General features: G+C 41.1%; 1 protein-coding gene across 2 annotated transcripts in view; it reads right to left on the bottom strand.

Moving 5' to 3' along the window:
* NEURL1 (neuralized E3 ubiquitin protein ligase 1) overlaps positions 1-27,312 on the bottom strand; it is a 185,471-nt gene that overhangs the window by 56,655 nt on the left and 101,504 nt on the right. For both annotated transcript variants that reach the window (XM_063132608.1, XM_063132610.1), the window contains exons 2-3: positions 10,958-11,199; positions 4,881-5,202 (exon numbers count right to left, since the gene is read on the bottom strand). In XM_063132608.1, the coding sequence (XP_062988678.1) occupies positions 4,881-5,202; positions 10,958-11,199 (564 nt within the window). The remainder of the gene's footprint in view (positions 1-4,880; positions 5,203-10,957; positions 11,200-27,312) is intronic.

Genomic DNA, 27,312 nt, shown 5'->3' with positions numbered 1-27,312 from the left:
CAATTTAGGGACTTATTTCCTTCAATGTCTGAGAGGGGCTTTAGCTATTTGTGCACCACCAGATGTTCCATAGAAGCAGCAAAGGTTGCCTGCCCTCCCTCCCTGCCTCCCTCCATTCTCCTAGGTATCATGCAATGAAATTATGTTTATAACCCCCAATTTACAATATCTCCCAATGTGTAGAGAGAAGATGCATTTCCCTGTCAGGATACAGACATATCCATCATTCACATAAGATCCAAAAAACATTCATCCCTTCCTCTCTTGTCATTTTTAAGGAACGTGTAAGACGGCTCTGTAATTCATACTGGAAGCGGTAAACCATGTAACTTTCTAGTGTGCCTTTATGAATAAGTTTCTTTTCTTGGAGTCATGAACATAGCTTTCAACAAGAGAACAGAATCAATGAGAATAGAAGTGAGAAAAGAATGTGTGCTATCAAGGACATTACTTGCCCTTGATAGGTCAGTAGAAAGGGCAAAGGTCCTGACTCTCCTGAGGTTTTCCCTCCATGGCCTTTCCTTAAAAGCAGCACGAAAAGAGGAGTGTAAAAGTGATAATGAATAATATGTCAATGGCCACCTGAGCTTTGACATCACATAATGAAGAATCAAGACACGTAAGGAACAAGATTAAGAGGCTTCAAGACAATTGCCAAGATTAAGGCCTGCCAAAGGCAATTGGAACATGCTATAAATAAATGTCTTGGCATTAATGTCCATTGCATAAACTCACTCTAAGTGGCACTGAAATCTGAATCCTGATGGCAGGTGCCTAACTGTACTGATTATACTGCGTTTAACTAACTGGCCGGGATAAAGTATCTACAGGATTCTCCTGTCATTCGTTCTCAGGATAAAGATGAATTATTATTATTATTATTATTATTATTATTATTATTATTATTATTAATTTATATAGCACCATCAATGTACATGGTGCTGTACAGCGTAAAACAGTAAATAGCAAGACCCTGCTGCATAGGCTTACATTCTGCTAAAATCATAGTAAAGCAATAAGGAGGGGAAGGGAATGCAAACAGGCACTGGGTAGGGTAAACAGGCACAGGGTAGGGTAAAACTAACAGTATAAAGTCTGAGCAACATCAAGTTTTAAAAATTTAAGTCTTTGTGAAAAGAAAGGAAAAGAAAGGACTCAGCAAATTGATCTTGGATTTTTTCAAAGCGAAACTTATTATGGAACTGTGGAGGGTTAGAGCTTTAATACTTTTTACAAAAGGATGGAGATCTCCATTAAGATTTTACCATCACTAGCCAACTACCAAGGTTGAGGAACCCAAATGCTTCTGTCTCAGAAATAATTCCCACCATATTCAAAGCAGATTGGGAATAATGTGTGATTGAAAATAATTCTTTTTAAACAAAAAAATGTATCAAGCCTTATAAACTTTCAGAACATGCTGTCATTACAGTTATGAATGTCATTTTAAGTATTAATAATGCATTTAAATAGCAATGTCATCTATGCAAATACTGAACATAGCGCTAGATCTAATAAGGCACATTATCCTTCTTGTCCGACGCATAGCTAAAAACGGTAGCATGATAAAATCTCAAATATTCAAAAACTTTGCCAAGTATGCTTTTCTATCAGAGTATCAGCAATGCAAACTATTATTTTCTACGTACGAAAGATTTCACAATATGACCTTTTCCAATGGAGTTGTGTTCCAGCAATCTTGTGAATAGCTCAACAATTAAACTACTTCAATCCACTTTTCAGAGATTTCCCACAATATATTAAGTCAAAGGTGATACATCTGTTTTGCATTATTCACCGGGCACAATTCCTATGCAAAATCACAGAAAAAGACTTAATCTTCAAAGTGTAAAAAGGATTGCAGTGTTAATTGGCCTTGAATTCTAGATAGCGTAACCTCATAGTTGAATATTCTTTTTTTACCTGAGGCTTTGCCTCAGAAGTGCTCAGAAATTCTCGGCTCACTAGGAATGGGATTTAAAGCACAATAAAATGACTTCTACAACTGCGCATTTATTGTGCAATAAAACAATCTACTAAACATTATCTCAGAGTCAGTGGTGCAGCTAGGTAATTTTAGACTCTGAACGTGTGTATTACTTCAGATGTGAGGTACACAACTAACATTTCTCTACACTCCCAACCGCCGTCCCATGCTTTACAACTGCTTTTACATTCGTGATATGTTAGAGCAAAAATATAACAACCCATGCTTAAACGATACTCTAAGCCTGTGCAGTTGTGCATTTTAAAGTCCCTGAAACCATAGCATCATTAGGAACCAGAAATAAAATGGAGTTTGCTTTTGCTACCTTGATGCTAAACACATTTACTTGGGAATAAGCACAGCTTCTGTACAAAATAATAATATTTTTTTTAAGTAAAAATAATACGAGCCAACTTCATCCAGACTATATATTTTTTTAACAAAGGGGGGCGGGGGGAGAAAAGGAATAATGCTGTGGCAAACAGCATCAGCCATGGCAAGGACATGCTGATGTTGGCCCAGGTGCTGATGTTAGGTCTGTTTGCCACCCTCTCCATCACCTGCCTCTCTCTGGGTGGTCATTTGGGAGAGTCTTAGGTTGTGGGCCCCTGGATCTCGACCCGAAGGACCAAGTATTTGCTATACTAGTTCTCAGAGTCTAGAGATCACATTCAGGTTTTATAACCTATTGCTTTTAAGAACAACTATTTCACTTAAATATGAATAAAACTAACCCTCTTTTTAAGTAAAGCATGGGCCACACATTGACTATGAAATTTATTCCCCCGTGCCTGATACAAGAGAGATGAATAAGATAAAGGAGAACTCTACAGAGTACATTCCATGCTTCAGAATGTGCACCAATAGTCTGTCATAACAAAAAAATCTTGTTGTTAATGGTATTTACTTTCATAGTGATTTATTACTTCCAACCCCACTGTGTTTGCTTGACCTTGTGTGTCCTCTGGAACAAGAGTTAAGAATGTAAGATTTAGAAGGATGGCATCAAGTAGCCCTTTCCAACAACAAATATGGTCTATTCCGCGATAGAGGAAGAATATAGCTGAAACCCTACTGAGGATGGTTGAGCACTCAGCCATACTTAAGGACAATGATGGGAGATGACATTTTAAGGCAGAGATGATGAACATATGGACAGAGCCATTTTCCACCATCCTTGTCAGATCAGGACTACACAGTCAGGTAGTCTACACAACCTTCAATCTAGAGTTCATGTTGCACTGTCTCCAGAGATCATGTTGTACTGCAGCAAAAACAGCAAAGAATCTAGTGGCACCTTAAAGACTAACAGTTGTGTTGTCACTCAACAGTAGAGCACATGCATTGAATACAGAAGATCCCGGGTTCAATTCCTGGCATCTCTGGTTAAAAGGATCTGGTAACAGGTGATGTGGAAATCCTCAGCCTGAAACACGTGACAGACACTGCAAGTCAGAACATTAGGGTAGATGGGCAAAGAGTCTGACCTGGTACAAGGAAGGTTATCATGACTGCTCCCTTTGGGTCTCCTTTTTACTTCTCTCTATTAAAGGATCCCAACCATGGACCCAGTTGGAATACTGTTGCTCGCCAGTTCTGTGTTTCACTGACCCTTCTTAGCCCCACAGCAACCAGTTACAATACAGTATATCATGTATCCTTGCCTACTCTACCCACTAGTCTCATCTATCTCCTCCTATTCCCTCTTTTCCCAAAACAATAAAATGCTGATCCTGCTCTGATCTAACCCCTTCAGTAGACAAACCCTGTCTCTGTCTCTGGCCTTAGCTAGACCTACCTTTTACCATGCAATGGAGGAGTGAAGATCTCGCATTGTGATTAACGCGAGATCCCTCCTCCATTTACACGTAAGGCGCGACGACCTCAGGAAGAGAGGCATCGCGCCTGCCATTTTTTTTCTTAAAGCGACGGCAGCGCATGAATGTTTGTGCGCTGAAGGTAAGTGCTTTTTTAAATTTAATTTGGTTTCCCCGCTCCCCCCACCCTAACCCCGATGGGCGCTGAGCTCCTGAGGAGCACTGCGCCCCATGCGCGGCTCCCGGCTCCATGAAAGTAATCGCGTGGAGTGGGGTCAAGCTGCGGAAATGGGCCACACGTTCCGCAGTCTCGGGCTCAGCCCGGGACTGTGGAAAAAGCGGGCCCAAAAGGGAGGGCTCTATCCCAGGGTAAGGGAAGGATGATCCCTTCCTGATCCCAGGATCCCCTGTGCGCCATGTTCACCCCGGGATATAGCCTGGTCTAGCTAAGGCCTCTGTCTCTCTCTCTCTCAACTGCTTCTAACTGCCCCTTCAAACACTTGAATCCAACAGCCAATCAGCATTCATTCCAACATTTCATTCACTCACTCCCCCTCCCAATAGAATTAACCACTTACCATCCTTACCATTCAAAGTCCAAACAGCACTTAGATCATAGATAAATAACAATAAACAGTAAAACATCACAAACTTCCTGTGTGGCATAAGGTGAATAAGAAAGATCAAAAGGGAATGAAATGCAAAAGTGGTCTGAGACAATTAGTGTGTATGCATATGCACACACCCCTGCTAAATAATAATATATCATATGTACATCTGATGAAGTAGACTCTAGTCCATAAAAAGGTTGTGCTGCAATACATCTGTTAGTTCTTAAGGTGCCACAAGTATTTTCGTTGTTTAACTGTATTTACAATGTGTACAACCTTTATCCTTTCTGATTATATAATTTCAGGAAGTGACATCACCAGAAATGGTAAACTCAGATTCCTTACCTCAGCCAGTGGACTGGCATTGACTAATTAAGGTATGACAGAGAAGAAAAGAATTTGCTCTCAGCAGTAGAAGGACATAGCTTCCCACACCAAACCCACAGTTTTCAAATATGCACCTACCTAGTAGTTGCACTCCACGTGTGAGTCCATACACATCAATCAAAGCCCACAATGGTTCGGTGGTCCTTACCCCACTGAAGAATAACATGGCAGCAGAGTCATTAACCCGATAAAATACACGTCCCTTTTTGTCCACCCAGAATGCTATGATGTTTCCTTCATTTGCAAACTCTTCTGGGAGGGCCTTGGCCCAGAATCCACTCTGAGAAACTAGGTCTGGACATGCATACTTGGGCAGGCTTTCTGGGTTAATCCTAGATGGATCCTTAGAAGTAAATCCAAGTCGAAGAGCCCCGCTCCAACAGCACTGCTTCTTTGTGATCTAAAGGAAGGGAAATAGAAACAAAATCATTATAAATAAAGGTATGTGATACATCAGCGCTTGTGATAATGGGGTGAGGATTTGAGTGTACGTGGAGGAGGGCATTGGAGATCTGAGGCAGCTCTCCCAGTCCAAGAGATATGGAAGTACTGGATAAGAATGTGTTAGGGGAAGCGACGTTGTAGATGGAACTTTTAAATTGCTTTGGGAGTTGTGTAAGGAATGAGGAAATGGTACCAAATAGCAATACATTGTGTGGGGTTCTCCAATCAACATAGTGATATCTGGTGGCAGTTACTTGGAGATTCAATGTTATTTGGAACCAGTTCATACAGTGGATTTTTCTCTGTTCCTGCGTAGGCCCTCCTATAGTTACAGGCAGTGGAAATTCCCATGATTCCAGAAACAAACATGGATAAATAACTCAACCATTATCCTCTCCCACCCCAGCATAGCCTGCAATTTCATGGTACCAAGTTGGAATCTTCTATGCGTGCTGCAGCGTTTTTTAAAACTTTTTTGCTAATATGGATACACCAGGACTAGCCGAACACATGTAAGCCCTCCTTTCAAATATCATTCTGAAAGTGCAGATGTTAGGGAGTGAGGCCAGCAAGGCCTGCAACTTTGGAAATGGGAGGCAAGGAGCCAACAAGATGTACATGTTATTGGGGATGGAGCCAGGAGATGTCTTTTGCTGCCCCCTTCATGCATTGGATGTACGCATGGAGGGGCTTGAGTGAACACTCTTAACCTCTAACTCAATTCAACTGGATAAATCATTCCAAATATGAACAGTTTCTCCTTAAGCAATCTAGGTACGTTTTACACAAATAAAGGAATTAAAACCCATTCTTCCGAGAACAAATGCCAAAAAGCCGCCTGCAGACTAAGCAAGAGATATTTTCAGAAATCTGCGGTCCTGGGAAATAGATACATAATGATGTGTGCATGAGAATTTAATACTGAAATAAAATCATAGTAATCCAGGATTCCAGCAGGAAAGTTCTGAAGGCAGGAACAAGACTGCATCGATTTTTGAGATCTAGAGCTTCTCTAGATATTGCTGCAATAGCACCAATATTTAGAGACAAAAATAAAGATATACAGTGACAGCTGCAAGTAGCTTAGTGTTCAGTCAGACTGGAGTCATTCCTTTGGTTAATTACATTTTGGTAGGATTCACATTAGGGCCTTTCACCACTGCTGAAGCATTGCTTTTTCACAACTGGCTGAAGGTCAATTGTAATTACGGTTCCACACAACATTTAATGTAACAGTGTATCCTTGTTAACATCATATAATGCCCATCCCCATAGCAGAGGCAAAATGGCAGCATTAGAGTGAGGATCTAGCATAAGACCCATTCAGTGTGATGGGACCTTCCCCTAGGAAAGTGTGCTAGGGCTGCTGCCTTTTTTAAAAAATTAATCCTGTAACTGCTCAGCAATGAAAATATATCCACTCCTCCAACCCTGGATGAGCAGGCAGGCTCTCCCCCCCCCCCCCGCCCCCATGGAGATATTCCAGCTACGGATGCTGCAATACAGCTGTGATGGGGAGGGAACATTCCTGGGATGAATGAGGAATGTCTCACTGCCCCACCAACTCTACACATAAGGCATATCCCAAATTGCCTAAACAGCCCTTGGCCATTAGCACACCAGCAACTCCTTTCCAAAACAAGGGAAAGAAAGCACCTAAAATGTCAGTGCACACCTGGAGCCATGGTTACTAGACAGACATGTTCCAGTTGCACCTTCCCTCAGCAACAGAAACAGAAACTTATAGCAACTGAGGGGAGAAAGAACTTGCCACTGCTCATGTTGCTGGCAGTCAGGTTGAGCCCCTGGAGATTCCCTCTTGGCTCCTACAGTGCCTTTACCAAAACTGATTCCTTCCTGTGACCAGTATGATTCCTTTCCTCCTGCCCACCTGGCAACAGGAAAGGCAAGGAGCCATGGCAACAAGGAAATAGGAAGAAAGAAGAGGAACCTCAAAACACCCAGAAGAGAAGCACAAAGAATGGTCTACATCTGAGATGATTGTGCTACTGTCCCATTCTTACAAACAGAGGTGCAGAACGTTAGGAATGCAGGCCATATCTGTCCCTCCTGGGGTGCCTCCGATGGCTATGCCTCCTTCCCCTGGCCCCACTCCCTTTCTCCCAACCACTGATCATTTGTGATGGCTTCCCAGCTTTGGTGAGCTTTTTCCCATTCTGAAAGGTTGAAATGGCTCTCCCAAGGCTTACTTACTGTCAGTAAGAGCTTTAAGCTAAAACATGTTGTTGTTGTTGTTGTTGTTGTTGTTGTTGTTGTTGTTGTTATATTTATTTGTATCCCGCCTTTTGCCCAATACTGGGCCTCATGTTGGTATTTTGGGCCCACCCCTTTTTGCTTTCAGCCCCACCCACCACTGGGATGGGGGTCCCTGAAAGATTCTCAGAAATGGAATTTGGCCCTTAGGCAGAAAGAGGCTCTGCACGTATGCTTTTTAAAAAAGCTGGATTCCTGTAGGCTGAGAAAAAGATGAACAAAGTACTGGGAAAACAGATATGCCATGGGTGAATGACGATGTTATCTTACTTCCCCATAACAAGTGAGTAAATGAAAGACTGCAAGCAGCTAGTGTGAATCCAATCTTTGTTGCCACTTTTACCCTTACAAAAGTTCTAAAGCCTTCTATTAAATTAGTTCATTTCTTGAGAACAATGCCAATTGGCCCTGTTTAGCAGTTCACACCTGCCTCCATTTCACTTCTCAGACTGGCTATATCATATCTTCAAAGTAGATTGTTTAGCTGCAGCAAAATGCAACAAAGTGAGCCAACTATTATAAGCATATAAATAAGGAAGCAATAGCAGTAGTCTCATTCATCACTTTTTTAAAAAAATCATGGGATTATTTATCATAGCAGGACATAAATGGTGCTTTGTCATTATAGGTTTTATACACTCTCTTATCTGTACTTCGCACTAACCATACAAGTTGGCCAGTAAATCATCAAATAATACAGAACACAAGATACTGCAGCTGTTAATGATTAAAAGCAACACTGCGCTGAGCCCAGGTGAAGCAGGAAGGGGAGACAGCACCCAAGAGACAGCGTGTGCCAGAGAATTCACCCAGGCTGCAGAGGCCTCTAAGGCGTGTTCTCAGTTTCAGTTTTATTGTTTGAAACCCTTGGTCAGTGGTTCCCAATTTGCTAAGTACTGCGAACCCCTTGTTTTTCAAATGCCAAGCCATGGACCCCCTACTTTTGAATTTTTTTTTATCTCTATGGTAGTTACCTGTGCGAAGCAATTTTTGGAGAAAATAAGGGGTAGCCTCTAACAAGCAAAGGATTTTAGGTATTCCAAAAAACTAGACCATAAAATTTGTGATATTTGTGATATTACCACGTAAAAATGACAATTATTTAGTTAGGAATATAAAGACGAATTTAATTTTACTAATGTCTAGTTTACAAATGAACAAATTGTGACCTGTCAAGCAGCTACTAAACCTAAATGCGATGGGAGAAATCATGCCTCTTTTTGTCCAGAACAATCCCTTTCACATCTGGTTCAATATTTCCTACTTTTAATCTCAAATCTGGATCAACATCAAGCCGATTTCTATGCTTGTTCTTCATATAACAAAATGTTTGTTCACAAAAATATGTGGAACAAAAGGAACTAGATGTTTCAAAGCTTTTTCACCTAACTTCTTATAATCAGGAAAAACCTTCACCCAGAATTGGTCCAGTCTATATTCTTTGAAAAATGATTTCAATGAACCATCACATAGTCATGTCAACAAGTGCATCTTGCTCTTCTGCAGATAGAGTTGTTAGTTGTACATCACCACATTCAAAAGGATTCCTTATCCATGAGTTTTCAGGATTAGGTGCAGGGAAGTAATCTCTAAAGCTAGTCACTAAATCACACAGGTACTTCTGTGCATGACGTCACCGTCGAAGCAAACGGAGCGCAGGAGACGGCATATTTTATTTTATTAAAATGCAGACCTTGCAGAGCTAATAAGTGAATGGTGCCACGGACCCCCTGGGGTCCAAGGACCACCAATTGGGAACCACTGCCCTAGGTCATTAAACTGTAGCACACAGAGAAAATTCCAATTTATTACAAAAGTAAAAGTGGACCAGTAAAACAAACATCAGAAAATTACTAATAATCCAGAATTAGCAAACTTAATGTAAAGATTGCATTCCATAATACCATTTCCCAGTGTTTATAAAAGTGTCTGCTAGTCAAACCAAAGTTAAAACATACATGGCTAAAATAAAATAAAAAATTATAATAAAACTTGTCCGCTACAAGCTTTTATGTCTGCCTTATAAAATCTGGCATGGACCTTCGCTAAAGCCATTAGGAAAGAAGCAACTATTCCCAAAACCTTCATGTTATTATTGAAAAGCAAGATGTATCTCTTCTGGCAAATTCAGCAAACTGTTCTCAGTTTGTGTACTGGGTCTGTCAGAAAAAGCAGTTGGGTGTTGTTAACCACTCTAAAACTAAGGTGCTTGCATTTGGCCATCACCATATGCCTCAGAAACCGTCTCTGGATGGATTGGCGAGACCACAGGCCAGATTTTTTTTAACTATTTGCAGATTTGTGTTCCGGAGAACAGTTCTTAGCACACCCACCTATGTGTTGCTAAGAGGAAATCCTCAAGTTCTTCGTAAGCAATATTGGGTTTGTCTGATTAGGAGGGGGGAGGGAATAATATCCCCAAGGTCATTTATCTCCCTGTGGCCAAACTAGACATTTGCTTGATGTGGCATGGAGCTACATATTTTGTTTTTTCTTAATAAATTAGAGGTACATGAGGTAGGGTGATCCTTACCAGAACCACAGTGCATGGGGAGGCTTATCTTTTCCCTCCCCAGCAAGATTGGAACCAAAAGGTGGTAGCGAGTGTGGTGTAGTGGCTAAAGTGTCAGACTGGGAGTTGGGAGATCCAGGTTCTAGTCCCCACTCGGCCATGGAAACCCACTGGGTGACTTTGGGCCAGTCACATCCTCTCAGCCCAACCTACCTCACAGGGTTGCTGTGAGGATAACATGGAGAGGAGGAGGATTATGTATGCTGCTTTGGGTTCCTTGGAGGAAAAAAAGGCGGGATTTAAATGTAGTAAATAAATAATTTAAAAGATGTCCCTCACTGCACAGCTATAATGCTTAGGGGGGGATTCCCATTTGCACCAATGGGAAAGTTTTTCCTAAATGTTCTAGCCATGCATCTAGTTTGGTCCTCAGATATTTAAGATTGCAGGGGTGGGGGAATAGTGTTGCTGGTCTCCTACATAGGAAGCTGTCTTATACTGAGTCAGAGCATTGGTGCATCTAGTTCAGTATTGTCAACACTGACTGGTAGCATCTCTCCAGGGTTTCATGCATGAACACACTTTGAGCTTCACTGAGTTAAGCTTCATTGAGTTCTGTGGAACAAGGCTTCAAAGCAGCAAAAACATGTAGCGATGTGTTACATGAATTGTCTGTACTTAACAGTCTACTCCTAGGGTGCTGCTTTACTTTCACAGTTTCAAGAGGGCAGGGAATGTCACCCATAATGGAAGTCAGAAATTTAACTCAAGTTCTGCAGTTGGTGAATTTCAGCCTAAGGGATATTTCTTCAAAATATGGAATACCCTTCGGTATGACTACATCTGGCAAGACAGTGTGAGGGCCTAGTCTACCACATCAGTTTTGGTCATCACAAAGCAGCAAGCAGAAAAGACATTGACTCACCTTGAGCCTGACTTGCTCATAGATTACAATTGGCCTGTTGCTGAAGGTGATGGCATTGCAAAAGCTCGCCTGCCGCTTGACCGCCTTCTGTGTGGTGTCCATTATGATCTGGGACCCCTTCGTGTGGGGATGGAACAGCAGTGGGCTGATCGAGAGTGCTCCACACTGTGGGATGGTCAGACAGTGCTTTTGCTTGTGGTGGCATCGGTGGGAGGAAGCAGGAAAGGGTCCACCTATGGAGTCTGAGACAGAAAAGAGCAAGAGAAGAACTGAGCTTTAAAGAAAAATGGGTGAAAACCATACAATGAAATCTATCAATACTAAGCCAAGGCTCATTTCAAGAGATCTACGAGAGCCTTAAAAAGCTGTGCCAGCCACCATATATAGATTGTTTAATCATGACTCTCTGAAGCGTTGCACAATTCTGCAAACACATGGAGATGCTTGGAATGTATGCAGAACCACACTGTGCAAGTGAAGAAACTAGGCAAATTTAACCAAAGGGGGGGGGAATAAGAATGAGGGAACAGGCAAAGATTACACTCCAGAACCAAGCATGGATTTGTTTGTCTTGTAAGGTTTGGGGAGCTACAACAGGGTAAACAACAAAGCAAACTGCAGGTGCACACATGGCTCCCTTGCCTGCACATGAATGAGTTAACCTTCAAATATATACATGAAAAGTAGAAACCAAAGTACTCCATTTTAACTCACAGTAGGGCAATTGGTTATTGCTTTAAATTGCTGGCAGATATATTTTAGTTGAATGCTATGGGAAATCTCCCTGAACATCTGAACAATGGTAAAAGATTCAAGCTGTGGAATCTTCCTCACTGAAACTTTGAAAAAGACCAGGTAAGGAAATGTCAAGTAGGTTTGATACCAAATCTGCTTCAATGCAGTACAGTGTCACTGCTTGACCGCTCTTGGTCCTAGTTGTGCTATTGGATCATTTATATGGGTGCTTCAGCTCTGGCCCATAATACTGTACCCAGTGTTCTCTTGTGTTGCTCCCAATGCAAGCAACCTCTTGTGGGGAAGGTTACCAGCAGAACACATGATCTGCATGTGAAAGGTTTCAGGTTTCATCCACCCAAAAGGAGTGGGGCCAAAATACCAGTTTGTTGCCAAATATCTCCATATGCACAAACTCACGTATGTACTCACGTACCTGACAAAGACAGAAATATTGGGATCATTTGCACAGTTATGGTGCGCACATAGTAGATTATGCACTGCGCTAGACCAAAGTGGGGTAAGTAGCACAGTGACAAAGATTAAGAGTGAAAGATACGGGCTTTATTTTGCCAGAGCTTTTTACAGGAGGGATGAATGATTCATTAGCATACCAACCCCTAACACTGGACTGGCAGACTATTCCCAACAACAACAATGGAGGAAGAGAATAAAGAGGCGCAAGAAAAATGGCAGGGTGGTCTTTGGGGCTGGAGCACAACAGGAATAACTCAAGTTTCAATAGTGCAGGAAGGGCCAAGAGGATAGGCTATCAAGATCCACATGGTGGGGGTCCCTGCCTGCACCCTTTATGACACACAACTAATCTCCAAGCTGAAACATACACACTCAGAATGTGCAATGGGTGCTAAATAGGGTGAGCAGCTCTATCTGGGAAGAAAAAGGCAACAGATCTATCTGGACATACAAAGCAGCAAGGCAAAGTGAGCAAAAGAGGAAAGCTCTGGGCCTGGCAGTGTAAGTTTGGCTCGAGAGTGGAGAGAAAAACTAAACGTGGATAATGAAGACTGAGTGGTATACCAGATGAGTCCTGGGAGACTCTTAAGTCTAATCTACACCAAACAGGATATTGCGGCATGAAAGCGTATATATATATATATATATATATATATATATATATATATAATATCCTGTCTTTTTTCCTCCAAGGAACCCAAGGTGATGTACATAATCCTTCTCCTCCGCTCTATTTTATATAAAAGGCAGGAGCCACACCAAGCAGGATATAGCATTATAGCAGTATGAAAGCTGTATACGGTCTGTGTCAATGGGGCCCAATAGTTGTCAGTGCACTTCAATACTGCTCTAAAGCAGTAGTGTGGCTCCTGCCTTTTATATACTGCTTTCATACCACTTTCATAGTGCAATATCCCGCTTGGTGTAGATTGGGCCTTAGTGTGCTATGAGTTCCATGAAGAAGGGTCTCAAGAATCATCAGAGTGTTCCAAGGGTAATTAATTGCACAGAAAGAATACTTAGATTCAGGGGCAGATCTAAAGTACAGCTAGAGATCACGAAGGAGACAAAGGCTTTGGTCACACTCAGGATGAGGTTAAACAAAGGAATCGATAGCTTGACTCTGGGAAATGAATAAGAACCTTTCAGAGGTTCTTGGCTCCTTGATTAAATTTAAGCTGGCTGGCTAAGCAGTACAAAAGCCATGCTTCTGACAGACGAAGTAGGGATTCTGAGAACCAAAGGGAACATGAAGGATATGTAGGTGGTACTTTAACCTTTTGGACTGGATATTTCCTGCCAGGCTTTAAGTTATCCAATGTAAGTTATTCTTAGGCCTTATGGGTCACTTGACTTGAATTTATGGATTTGAATTTATCCTTAGTACCTAGGCCTTAGCTATACCTACTGGTCTAGCAGGACGTAGGGGTGAAGATCACATGATATTTTTATCGCGAGATCTCCCCCTCTGTTCACATGCGGTGCCCGATGACCTCAGAGGGAGAAGTGTTGCGCCCGCCATTTTGGTTTTTATCTTAAAGAAGGAGACCATGGAAAAAGCGGGCCTAAAGTGTAGGGTGAGATCCCAGGACAAGGGAGGGATCATCCCTCCCTGATCCCGGGATCCCCTGTGCATCCCCTCCCTGATCCCGGGATTTTGCCCCATCTAGCTAAGGCCCACGACTTTTCATATTGCAGAAAGGCAATTCCTCTTAATTAGGGTAGAGGACATACAGAACCTCAATTTCAATTACTAGTTTCACTTCAGTTATCAGGACCCTTTTGCTCCTATTTACCATTGGTCCCTTACTCATGCAGCCTTTTCCAGAACAAAAGACATGTTAGACTCAACAACTCTCTGGACACACAAATTTTATGGCTCTTTCTGAAAGGCTGGAAATGAGCTCAACTTGACGGTGAGCTGTCTAATAGAGAACACTGGTGTTATTGGGCTAAGAAAAATTGGCAGAGGAGAAGGCTCCTTCTTGCAAGATCAGAACTTAACAAACCATGACTAAATCTTGTCAGAAAGGAATTTTACGTTAAATCAGATTGGCTGATAACTGGAAATTATTTGCCTTGTGTGGCACAACTCATAATTCTGGTTTTATTAAAATAATTTTAACCGATATATAGAATCATGCACCTGTTCCCTTTCTGCTCATAGCATCTTATAATTCTGGCAAGCCTAGACTACTATATTCTATTCTATTGGATAACACATGAGACATGTTATGTATGTATGTATGTATGCGTATGTATTTCTATAGCAACATCTATATACATGGCACTTTACAAAGAACAGGTTTGACAGGTCACTACTCCAAGGAGCTTACTATCTAAAACAGACACAAGGAAATAGGAGGAATAGAGGGGAATAGTGGCAGAGGTAAATGGGGGAATATGCTATTATTTCACTTAGGCATATTTTGGCTCAGTTGCGATGTAATAGGTAGGCTCCATAATCAGGAGTATGGAACTGGACTGGCATACGCATACTCGCCCACACCAACTTTCCCACAGCAGCCCTTCCAGCCCTTTGAAAATGCTATCCAGAGGGTTGGGGGACCCTGCCAAATGCGGTGAGCAGGGAGAATCCCCCCAAAAGCAGGCAGAGGCACCTACCATGTGCAGAACCCTTGTATCCATGGAAGGCAGGTCCTGGATCCTACCCTAGGTATTTAGTATAGAAATGCATACTTAGATATCAGAGGTTGTGCCCACATCAAGGTCTGTCTTGGGACCCTTCTATCCCTAGTGTTTTATGAACTGAAGACATCTGAACTGAACATTACTGTACGCAGCTTGCCTGGTAACCCTGATACCTTTAGTTTTCTATCATGGAACCAACGTACCAGAGAGATAACAAGCTTTAAGGGAAATGGTTCAGAACAAGATTGAAGAGGGGATGGGTGTTACATGGACATGAGAGTTCCTGCCACAAGAGCTCCTCCTTCTCCTTCACTTCCTGTCTGGACTTAGGAGTGAATCTGAGATTCCCTGTTCTCATCTTCAGGGTTAGATTAGTGCCCCTATCCACAGATCCTTCTGCACTCAGCATGGTGTTGTACACAGTCAGTTGTGTGTGAAGATCCTTGTACAGTGACCTACGAAAGAGGTGGCTGCCAATGGGCTAGGAGACTGAAAAGGGGGAGAGTAAATTTAAATGGGCGACCGGATTTAAACAAATATTAAGAACATTTCCCTGATGGCTGGGGATGATGGGAGTTGTGGCTCATTACATCTGGAGACCACCAGATTGAGGAATCTGCGGTAACACAAAGTCGAGGGAGGGAAAGCCAGGAGAAATATGCCTCCCTTTCCATAAGTTGATTTTGTCCTCCCTAAAGCATGTCTGTAGTTATACAGGTCAATTGTTAAGATACTGATGGGGGGGGGGGAATCATTTTGAAGAAGAGATTCCTAAGGCAATGCCCACGTCTCCATTACTTGAAAGATTTAAGAGCAAGGAGTGACAAGAGTGTAGCAGGGATAAGGCACAATCTTGCCTAAAACATCGGGATCAGGTTGCATGAATTCAGAAGTTTCTATTCTGGCTATGGCCTACAAAGACGTATTTCTGTCATAAGCTGTGATAACGCCTAATCAACCTATTATGCATAAAAAGCATGTACTTTTTTTACTTCATTATGTCATGAGACTGGGAGCTGATTCAAGGGCTTTTTATTCTCTCAGTATTTTAACACTTAATTTTAACTTAAATTTAAATTTTACTGTTTTAACTCTGTATTTTAATCTTATATCAATTTTGCTGCGTGGTTTTATCCTGGTTGTGCTTTTTATACTGCATTTTGTATTTGTGCTTTTAACCTGTTGGTTGTTTTATTATGGTTTTAATTTTTGTGAACCGCCCAGAGAGCTTCAGCTATTGGGCGGTATAAAAATGTAATAAATAAATAAATAAATAAATAACGGCTTAAGAGAATCCTCAAGGCAATTACACCACGTTCAGATTTAACGGGGGCAGGGGAGAGCTGCTTGTTTAAAAATGCCCCATCAAAATCTATCTGCTAGCCAGTTTGTTAACTTTCTGGGTTCACAGAGAAGCACTTTTGCCACCCCACTTCCAGATTTCAGAAAGCCCACCAGTGGGATTGCCACATATTTCTTGATTTGAGGCAAATTCAGCTGCTGCATCACATTCATATTCATGTCATGAGCGCAGCTAGAGTGCTAGACTTGAACTCAGGAGATCCGGGTTCTAGACTCCTCTCAGCCATGAAGCTCACTGGGGGGTGGAGGGTGGGGGTGAAAGCAGCTCACCTTGCCTAGGGCGCAAAAAAGCCTGGCACCGGCCCTGACGATGCAGCTTCTTAATTTTGACGAGGAAGCAAAGCCCATTATACTATTCAGTCACAGGTTTACTATTGATTATGAGAAAAAGACTTTCCCAAATGAAAAGCAAAGGTGAGTCTCCAAGCATGTGTGATTTTAGAATGTAAGCCATATGGCAGGGTGTTTTGTATTCTGTTTTATTTTGTTCTGTACAGCACCATGTACATTGATGGTGCTATATAAATATTATTATTATTATTAATAATAATAATAATAGGAAAGACAGATGATAGGTAAATATACATAAATAGATATATAATTCCATTTAAAAATAATAATTAAAGACCTATTGCAACATTTGTTAGAACTTTATTTATTTTTCTCTGGCACAAAATGTTCTTTTTAAAACATGGCAGTGGAGTGACCAAAACAGCTTGCAGCATTCCAGGCAGACTTCAACAAACAACTCCACATATGTCTGCAGTGGTAGAGCAGCTTTTTGTAGCCCTGGGGAGCGAAGCTGTTCTGCAAGAACAGTAGAAGAGGAGTACATATTTACTGTGATAAGCTGGCACTGCTGGGCACAGACAGAAATGACTCTTTGGAACATTCCCTGAATATTCAATAAAGATACTTCAGATGACTTTTTGAAGGAGGGTCAGGAAGGTAGTTACTTAGCAAAATGATTAGCACGAGTCGAACAAAGTTGACCCTTTCAGTCTGTTGGATATAAGTAATCTATAAACCTTCTGCTAAAGAAATGTTTTTAGGAATGAAGCCCAATTCACTTTTGAAGCTTCCTATATTCCAATATGAATACAGCATTTGCCTAAGGGATAACGCTAGCAGAATCTTATTGGAGTATGCTGAAACCACATGCGTCAACTGTCAATTCGAATATTTATATAGCCCAAAGCTGTATGTAAATATCAAAATAGAGGCAGTGATGGTGGTTGTGGCTTTAGGGAACAGCTGGCAGCAATGAGCGTGAGGCAGTAGTGACAATGACAGCAAAGGGCAAGGAAAACAGGTACATCAGTTTCCAGAGCCATGTTGGTCTGTTAGAGCAGCAACAGCAAAAAGAGTCTGGTGGCACCTTAAAGATAACAGAATTATTCTGGCATAAGTTTTCAGGGCCATTGTCCACAACAGCGATTCTGATGAAGTGGACAATGTCCACCAAAGCTTATGCCAGAATAAATTTGTTAGTCTTTAAGGTGCCACAAGGCTCTTTGCTGTGTTTTTCGGGTACTTGAAGTGGATCATAATGCTTGCAGTAACCCCCATGCTAAAATTTAAATGAAAAACAAACAAAAAAAACAAATAGCCACTCTGGGTAAAACCCTAACGTCCAACTCAGCTGTGTTGAAGACTATAGGAGTTCATGTGATCGGCTACTCTCTACTGTGCGCCAGGCTAAGCAAATAAAACTTAACGTAAGGGATGCTGGATGTGTTTTCTCATTCAAAGGGGTATATAAAACATGTTAATACAACTCCCTTGACATACCACTGAGACACACCTAAAACCTTCTTGTGAACCCAAAGATGAAAAGCATCCCTTGTTAATTCAAGGAAGGCACCTTTCAAAAGACAGCTAGTCATTGTGCAGACTCTGAGTCACTTCCAAAGAGAAAAAAACCCCATTATCTTCCCAAATGAGAAACTCCTCTGAAACTTGGCCTTTAGACTGTCATCACTTGCTATCAGTTTAGCTATTAAAGATGGCACAGTTGCCATGTAACATGCAATACAGAGGCATTGTACTCCTGGAAGCACTCCAATGAGGGAAAGATCAAGAATAAAATGTAAAGTACCATTGACCCTTTCCCCTGATGTGGGGAAGCTGGTGGCTCTGATTCCCGTGAGGCTGTGAATCCACTCTGGGTTTCAGTCAGAACCAGTGAGAATCCCAAAGGAGCTATGCAAGGTGCAATAGCTCCTTTAGAGTTCTGAGTGGTTCTGACTGAAACCCGGAGCGGAATCACTGCCCACTGACATGGGAGCCACCAGTGTCCATTGCTCTGGTGTCATCTCAATGATCATAGCCCTGTGGCACATGCTTTGCATGCAGAAGGTCCCAGGCTCAATTCCACTGGAGGTGCTCAATCTCTGGCACCTCCAGTGAAAAGGACCAGGTAGCACCCTGGACAGCTGCAAGCAAAGTAGTAGACCAACTTTCCCCAGTCCTCCAGATTTTTTGGACTTCAACCCCTAGAGTTCCAGCCAGCATGGCCAATAGCCAGGAATCCTGGGAGCTGTAGTCCAAACCATTTGGAGGTGCACCAGGTTGAGGAAGGCTGGACAGACAATACTGGGCTAGATGGGCAATTGCCTGTGTTCCACCATTGAAATGAGTTAGCTTTATTTGCAGTCAAATCTGAAGTAAGATCTTTTACGTTTTTCATTTAAAATTTCCTGGGATTACAGGCAGCCTGCCATATGAGACTGTAATCAACTTCCTGAGGTTTTGGGGAATAGGCTCCAGTTACAATGATAAAAGAGCACTTTGCTCACCTTCCCATAACCTCTTTAACCTGTATATGGCCATACTTACCCTACTTTTACCATTGGCTAAATATCTTCTTGTTCACTACTGGCACACTCATAGCTCCAAGTGTTGTAAAATATGCCTATGTTACATATTCCATGCACGTATAATGTCTCGTAAAACAAGCAAGAAATGTTCAGGTGGAAAACAGTATGAAGAAGATTGCTTGTGTTGCATTGCATTACACTTTGTCATAGGAACCCTGTTTGGCAGTATCCCTTTCCTGACTTCTGGAGATAGAGAGAAACCCCATTTTTATGTGCCCCCCCCAACAATTGCTTTGTATTTGTGTCACATCCAATCACCAATGACACATCATCCTTTTAAACTATTGCCATTCATCCATAAGATGGGTCACAATTTGAAATAACATGAAAATGTGAACAAATGCATGTAAGCTTCCCAGAATACTAGATTAAATTGGATGTTCAGTCTGATGCATCAGAAATATTTATTTTAAAGTTTGCAATTAATGTATCAAACTCTGTTACATCATTCCCTGTTCCATCATTTAGGCTGCAATCCTATGCTGATACACTTACATCCAGGGCCAGCCCTACCAGGGGGCAGAGTGAGGCAGTTGCTTCAGGGAGCAGATTTGGGGTATCATGAAAGAGCAACAAATTGTAAGTTTTTTACTTTGTTTTTTATTGTATTTCTATTGCCAGGGCTGGGAAGAGGTGCTTATGGGATTTTATGCCTCATGTATGAAAATAATTTGACTGGCTTTGGATACTATGCACTTTACTTGGATAGGTGGGTGAGCTGCCGTTTGCTGCTCTGCCTTGTTTACATCTGGGTAAAAATGTCTCAAATTGCACTTGCATTCTAAAATACTTTTCTTTCATAAATTTGATGCAACACTTTGTTGTTATATCCTGCTTCATTCCTATATGCATCTGATGATGAGAGAAAAATAGGGAATTTGGGGAACGAGATGGAGAAACCGTGATCATGGCCCTCAGAGGGAGGCTGATATAGTTCAACTTTACCACAGGAAGTTTGGCACAGATATCCTGTAATAATCTGGACCAGATTGCATCATGCAGTGCAATCCTATGCATCTTTACTTGGAAGTAAATTATACCATGTACAACAGGACTTACTCCCTAGTAAGTGTTTTTAGGATTTCCACCCCAGTTGTTTTCACAGCCTTAAGTAAATCAGTTTCCATCTGTACAGCAAACAGGAAAGGATTAATAATGAACTCCCAAAATTCAGAACTCCACATCAAGAACCAACCTTCTACAGTCTGGTACTTGACAAAACTTCTCCAGAACAAGTCATGCCAGCAGCAGAAAACATTTTAGGCATCTGAGGAGGTGGACTCTGGTCCACAAAAGCTGACAACATAATAAATGAATAAATCTGTTAGTTCTTAAGGAGCCACAAACAGGACTGGCTTTGCCATGTGGTATAGTGAGGTGACCTGCTTAGATGGCACCATAAAGACAGCATAGATGAAATGGGGAACTCGTTTCTGAATTGTGTGTGGCTGCAGTAAGACTTTTTAAAGTGTTGGCCATTTGAGTTCCTCTTCAGGCAGCAACATGTCTTGGGCTGGCACTGGCCACAAGAAATAGTGTGTTAAAACTATAGAAGTCAAAGAAATCCACAACAGAATCAAATGAGTTCAGATTTTTATGAATCTGACCCACAGATTCTGCAGTGGAACATGTTTCCTGAGTAGCATGGATTCCGTGGACTTACGGATCATTTTTTCTAACTTTCCAGAATTTTGCGCAAATTTAGAAAATATGGTGTGTGTTTTTAAAAAGAAAATGGCCGAAAGTGCACATTCCCCATAGGCTAAGTTGTGAAAATGCACATTTTGAGCAAATTTCACATTGGGGTGGGGCTTGAACATTTTTGTAAGTTCAAATTTGCAGAAACTCCAAAAAAAAATAAAAAATTCCAGTGAGTACATAACGGAATGAAAGTGGCCTAATAATCCGCAAAATGTAGATGGAACAACAGTCTGCAATCCCTAGTTCAAACCAATATGCAATTAAAGTAATAACAGATATTTAATATTTGTTTCCATTCCCTGTCTTATTATGTGGTGCAATCTAATAGAGATAAACAAAACTAGCAACTTTCATTAGTTTTGCATGCACACTGAGAATAAATAGCAATTTACACTTCAAACCCCAGTGGTGTGAAAGGAGATTCCAGCTGTGAATATTTTACCATGTTTTATTTCCATGGTCTATAAATCAATGTAAACATTTTTTGCTTTCCTTTAGTGGGCCTCTGATAGAGTACACTTCTTTTTTTAAAAAAATCACCATTCCTGATGCTAAATATAAACCAGCAGTTAATCTTTTCGAAAAAAGAAAGAAGAAATACCAGTCATCATATTTGGGGATCTAGTTCTGGAATACTTGTAAAACAGCCAGCACTCCCTTCCAGTTTAAATACATTTAAATCCGGGGCATGCTACAGTAATTTGGAAACTATCCTATGAAATCCCAGCAAGACTATGAGACACAATTAGGTACAGAGCTGTTAAAAGCCAACCTTTGGTATATCCAAAAAAGCTAGAGAAAGCTGGGAACAATCAGAATAGAGGGAATACATGAGAATGACAGAATCATTATTAGAATTAAAGCAGTAGTTACAATTAAGTGGAAGTCAATGACACAAGGCAATAGTGATGGATTTAAGGGCATTAATGCAAATTATGGTCATGTTTATGGTGGCATCTGCCACACAGAAAACATAGGCTGTTTAAGTTGCATCATTACTGTGTAGTTTGCAGTATGAGATCAGTACTTTGGCCTATGATAGATTCTCTATGAAACTGGCTAGTTCCTTAAAAGTTTTTTTCCCCCCTCATTTAGTTAGAGTGAGTTGCAGGATGTTAAAGCACTCAGGCTTTACAATGGTAAATTATCAATTTAGGCTAGATCTACTACTGCTTTGTAGCAGTATTGAAGCGCACTGATAACTGTTGGGGCACATTACACATTCTATATCCTGCTATCGTAGTGTTATTTCCTGCTTTTTATTCTACGTTATCCAAAATACTGCAACAAATATCATTGTGTGTCCTATAAGGTATAAATGAGCAAAAGGAATATAGCATTACCATGATGAGATCATAATGATATGACACAAGGTGCAGATTTGGCCCCCGAGTCAATTCACTGTTTAACAATAAACTTCCAAGCAGGATTCCATTTACTTGTGCACAGTAGAGAATCTGAAACCCAATTCTAACTAAAAAATAAATAAATAGCCCTATTCAGGCATTCACCCTCATCATGTAAAGGGAAGAGAAGTTCATGCCCTTCCATCTAGGTAAGAGGGGCCATGGCTCAGTAGTAGATCAGCTGCTCTGTATGCAGAAGGTCCCAGGTTCAATACCTGGCATCTCCAGGTAGGGGTGAAAAAATTCCTGCCTGAAAGCCTGGGGGTGCCTTGCCAGTCAATGTTCACAATACTAGGCTAGACAGACCAGTAAAGGACAGCACAGTATAAGCCATGCTCCTTTTGCATCCCCGTTGCACATCCTTGTTACCTTCGACCCAAGTGGAACAGGAAGGTGGTAGAGCATTAGATGATGAAAGGGGGAAAGGGAGAGGATAGCAAAATTTCTAGAAGCTAAATGTATTCATTCCACAAGTGACAAGAGATGAAGGTCTAGGACTAAATGAAAAATTATGACATCACAGCATAGGGGTAAGATACACAGACATACACACACAAAATTAAAGAACTGAAATGTAAAATAATTGATCTTCTAACACAAGTACTCAACTAGGTACTAAAATTGGCCTCTTGACTTGAAGATTGGAAGGTAACAAATGGTACACTTTAAAAAAGGAATCCAGGGAGACCCAGAAAAGTACGGACTCACTAACATATATCATGTATAAATTAGTCAAAATCTTTACTAAAGCCAGTTGTTAAAAACACAAGAGAAAAGCCTTGCTGAGGAAATATCAGTATGGCTTCTGCAAAGGGATGGGCCAGTTCCTTCATTAATGGGCCAGTTCACATTATCACCACAGCCCACCATGTCTTGTTTAAGCCACAGTGAGTTGTGGCACATCCTGGTGGCTATTTTGAATATTCAGCCCCAGTGTTTATGTTGTCCGAATCAGGATGGCAGGGATTGTCTGAAGGTTAAACAACCCTCAAATAACCCTACAACAGACCATAGTTTAAATAAGCCATGGTGGACTGTGATCATAATTTGGAGTTTTTTTAATGTATGAACAAGCATCCATATAAGAGTGATCTGGTAGGCATTATATACTTGGACCCTTAAAATGGTTTAGACAAAGTCCATTGCCAAAGGCTGCTGGGTAAAGTTAGCAATTGTGACATAAGTTGACAAGTTCTCTTATGGATTGCTAACTGGTTAAAGAACATGTAGCAGAGGGTGGAGTAAACAGACAATTTTTACAATGGAGGGACATCAAGAGAATTCCACATTAGAAAAAGATAGAAAATAAAACTGTCGGTATCAGATTGCATTCATATTAACATATGGTGTTGACATATTTTGGAATACTGTGTGCACTTCTGATTGTCCTTTTTCAAAAATATGTGGTAGAGCTGGGGAAATGTACAGAGGAATTAAGAGGTTGGAGCATCTCTGCATACTGAAAGAACAGGTTGCACATCAACTCTTCCATTATGCCAAATGCCATAACTGCTCTCTAGGTTTTTGTATAGCCTGACACCTGATGGTAAACAACAGGTGTTTGATCTTAATATAGAGCAATGCTGACATGTGGGAAATACATGACCTTCAAATAATGAAGGTTGTACCAAGAAGTAAGTGTTAAAAATCTAAGCTTTTTCACCTTCTTTGTTAGATCAGTCTTGCCAATTCCTGCTAGTTATATACAAAACATGGTGTTCCTATATTTTGAAGTCAAGACACATCTCAACAGTTTAACTGGATTTATTCTGGTGTTTTGGTAACGTTATATGAATATTAACATGTTACATTTCTTCCAATCTAATTAAGTGCCTTTGATCAGTAGTATCCGCTTTGAACACTCAGTCAAAAGAATTTTTTATCCATTCTATCGAAGTTTGCAATCATTTTCATTTCAAGGGCAACTACCTAATCATTATAATATCTCTGCAACAGAAGATTTCTGTTTTGTCCTAACTATGAACTGAAGATTGTAGTGTCAAATTAATTTAGGACTAAATTAATGCACTTTGCTTCTCTCTGTTGCTAGACAATCTCATCATTTCCCAAATTTGTAGATCTATTTTGATCCATTTCATCATACCTCATTTTCTTTCCTGGCATTAGATATACTTCCATGTTTACAGGGCTTTTATAACACACTGAGTAATTGTAACCTCTTTATTATTTCCGCATCCATTATCACTTTAAATCAGAATTAGTTCTTCACATCTTCTCTCCAACTATTTTATCTTATATTTTTAAGGATTTTCCTCAAGCACTACATTTCTGCTTCTGCAATCTTTAATCCATCTAGTTTCTTAAATGACCAGGATTCAGAATAATAAAGCAGTAATGGACTTCTTATACATATTTGCACTTTCTAGACATGCTTGCATTTCTCGACATCCAGCTTTCTCTTTCAAATACAGTTGATGATGACTACGTAGATACTGCTATGAGCAAGACAACGCAGTGCTTGAATTATAGGGAGGGCAATTCTTCACACAGCTTTTGTGATACCCCCACTTAATTATGGTTTTAGAAAGCCAGGGGATCACGATTTGGCTAAAATGGGGATGGGGGGAGTCCAGGCTTGTGAATTATTTCCCCCTGCAATTCTAGTACTGAGTCAAAATAAGACTGTGAAGGCAGTTGACTTGTCCAAGTTGACCAGTTGAGGAAGGGTGCTTTCAGTTGAGGAAGACTGCTTCCAGATGAGCCCTGCCTCATTCATGAGATTTTATGGGGGTGGGGGAGTGACATCTTTCATTTATATCCCTTCTCTGTATTCCCATCACTTCTTCTATCTTTTTTCTTACAAGAAAAAAAATACTAAGAAGGAAAAGACTGAAGTGATGCACAATGCCTTTTGATTGGTAACGCTAGGAGCTCTCCATCTGGAAGGGACTGTTAATAGCTGGATCAGAACACATGGGGGAAGGCCACAATTGTTTTACATTTATCCTGCTTACGTAATCCTTGGCAAAGTTTTAAAAAATCACCTAAGGAAAAAAGGTGCCAATGCGGTATCTTCACCAACGGTTCATTGCAGGTCAATGACAATTTCAGGAGGCACGTGTAAAACGCACCTGGCTCACCTCTCCACTGATTCACAGGGAGGTTCATTTTTTGCCTGGTTCCTTTTTTGTGTGCTTGGTCTTTGTTAATTTTTTGTTCCATGGTTGCACTGTTTCAAGGCTGCATAAGGGTGTCAAGAGACCAAAAACAGAGATTAATCAAAGAGGTTAAAAGATGAGCAAACGTTACCTCATCTTTGCATCCCAAATGAGATCCCTCTCATGAGTAAATGCAAATGAGCTGTAAGCAAGAGGAAACTACAACTACACTAAGCATGAGTTGAATATCCTGGACATATATTGGAAACAAGACCAATGTCCTGAGAAGTGGAGGATGACGGCGGCCTGCTGTAACTTCAAGAAAGCTGAATATGATTCCCTTTCCTGTCAAGATGCCATCTGATGTCACAGTTTTGATGGAAGCCAGATGTGTGTTCCTGCAGTAAAACAGAAATGTACTTGACCATGCTCAAGTTATTGCAGGCACACACATCTTCCCTACTTTCCTGCCTAGGGAAAATAATGAGAGATACAACTCTAACTCTACAGCCTGTGTGTGCCACACTATCCCATGTGCCTCAGGCATTAGTCCTTGCTGTACATTCAGTGCTGGCTCTAACATTTTGAGGGCTCTTTAGCATGGCACTCTCAGTGGCCCTGCTAACCTGGCAGAGGGAGGATGGGCAAATGGAGTATTCTCTTAGCATGCATCTGATTCTCTTGGCAATTCTATACAAACATGAAATTATAGCACTGGAGTGGTGGGCCCTCCGCTGATCTTGGGGTCCTGGCAAATGCCCAGCATTACCAATCTCGTTCATGCAGGCACAGGGTTTTTCCCCCAGAAATGACATGCTGCATTAACAGTTGAACCTGGTTAAAATAGAATAATTTCAAAGCAATTGATTTTAAGTACTTGGAGATTAATTGTATTGCCTTGGTAATTAGCTTCCTAGTCAGGTAATTAATAAGCAGAGTCAGAACCACAATTGCTATAATTTTAACTTCTCTTCCTTCTGATTTGATGAATCCATGCATTGGAATAGATGTTTAGGGAGTGCAAGATGTGAAACTCTATTGCACACGGCAGTAAAAACTAGAAGCTCAATAGATCAGCCACTAGAAGATGATTCACTTAAGTTAACAAAGCAAGTGAAGAGACTAGAAGGTGTTTGCAGAAGAGATGAGTGGGCTTTGCCTCATTATTGCTGGAATAAGACTCAAGAAACCACATAATCATTGTGAACTGCCAAGAAATCATGTTGCCTAGAGCTTCATCCAAAAGTACACATAATGTACCTAGTCTGGTATGAGCCACTTCCCAAGCAGCTGGGTACAAACACTGTTTAGTGTTTTTCCCTAAAGAATCGCCAGATTAGTCTGGAACACGTTTGCTATAGAATTTGCTGACATGAGGTGCGGCCCAATACTGGGACTTGTTTCCTGAAAACAAAGAGCAACCGCAACAAAAAGCAAAGCAATTCATATGGCCGTTTTCACAGCAAACATCACCTCAACTTGCCACAGAGAAGGGAAACAGTGAGGAGTCTGTTTGGGGCTGGTGTGTGTGTGTGTACGTACGTGAAGAACCTCACTCTGCCCTCAACACTGCTTTCTTCCCTGTCTGTGCAGAATGCTTGGAGTCAAGGATAGCAGGAGCTAGCTCTGCTGAACAGGGCATGGCCCAGGTTCCTTTTGTTCAGTTCTCCCTCTCCCTTTAGCTGCTCTTCTGGCAGAAAAAAGCCAGAGGAGGAGGAAGGAGAAGCAAAGGAGGAGGAGATGGCACACATGGCAGTGTGCTTTTCTGGACCTTTTCTGAATTGGGCTTAATAGTCTCTCCTTAGCTGCACCCACAGTTTAAAAGAACTTTCAAACCACTTCCCCCCACTAAAGCGTTATAGGTCATCCAATATTGTTATGAATGCTACTAGCCGAACAAGGCTATCTATTTCTGTTCTTAGGGAAATTACAGATAAATAGCCCAGGGTGAGTGTTGGATCTCTCTTTATGTGTGTTGTTAGAGGGCAGTTTCATTATCACCTGTGGAATATAGCAGTTGAGAG

The sequence above is a fragment of the Elgaria multicarinata genome, chromosome 8 (genome assembly GCF_023053635.1).
Source record: "Elgaria multicarinata webbii isolate HBS135686 ecotype San Diego chromosome 8, rElgMul1.1.pri, whole genome shotgun sequence".
NCBI lineage: Eukaryota > Metazoa > Chordata > Lepidosauria > Squamata > Anguidae > Elgaria > Elgaria multicarinata.
The sequence above is the reverse complement of the archived record's forward strand: the minus strand, read 5'-3'. Positions and strand labels throughout refer to the sequence as shown.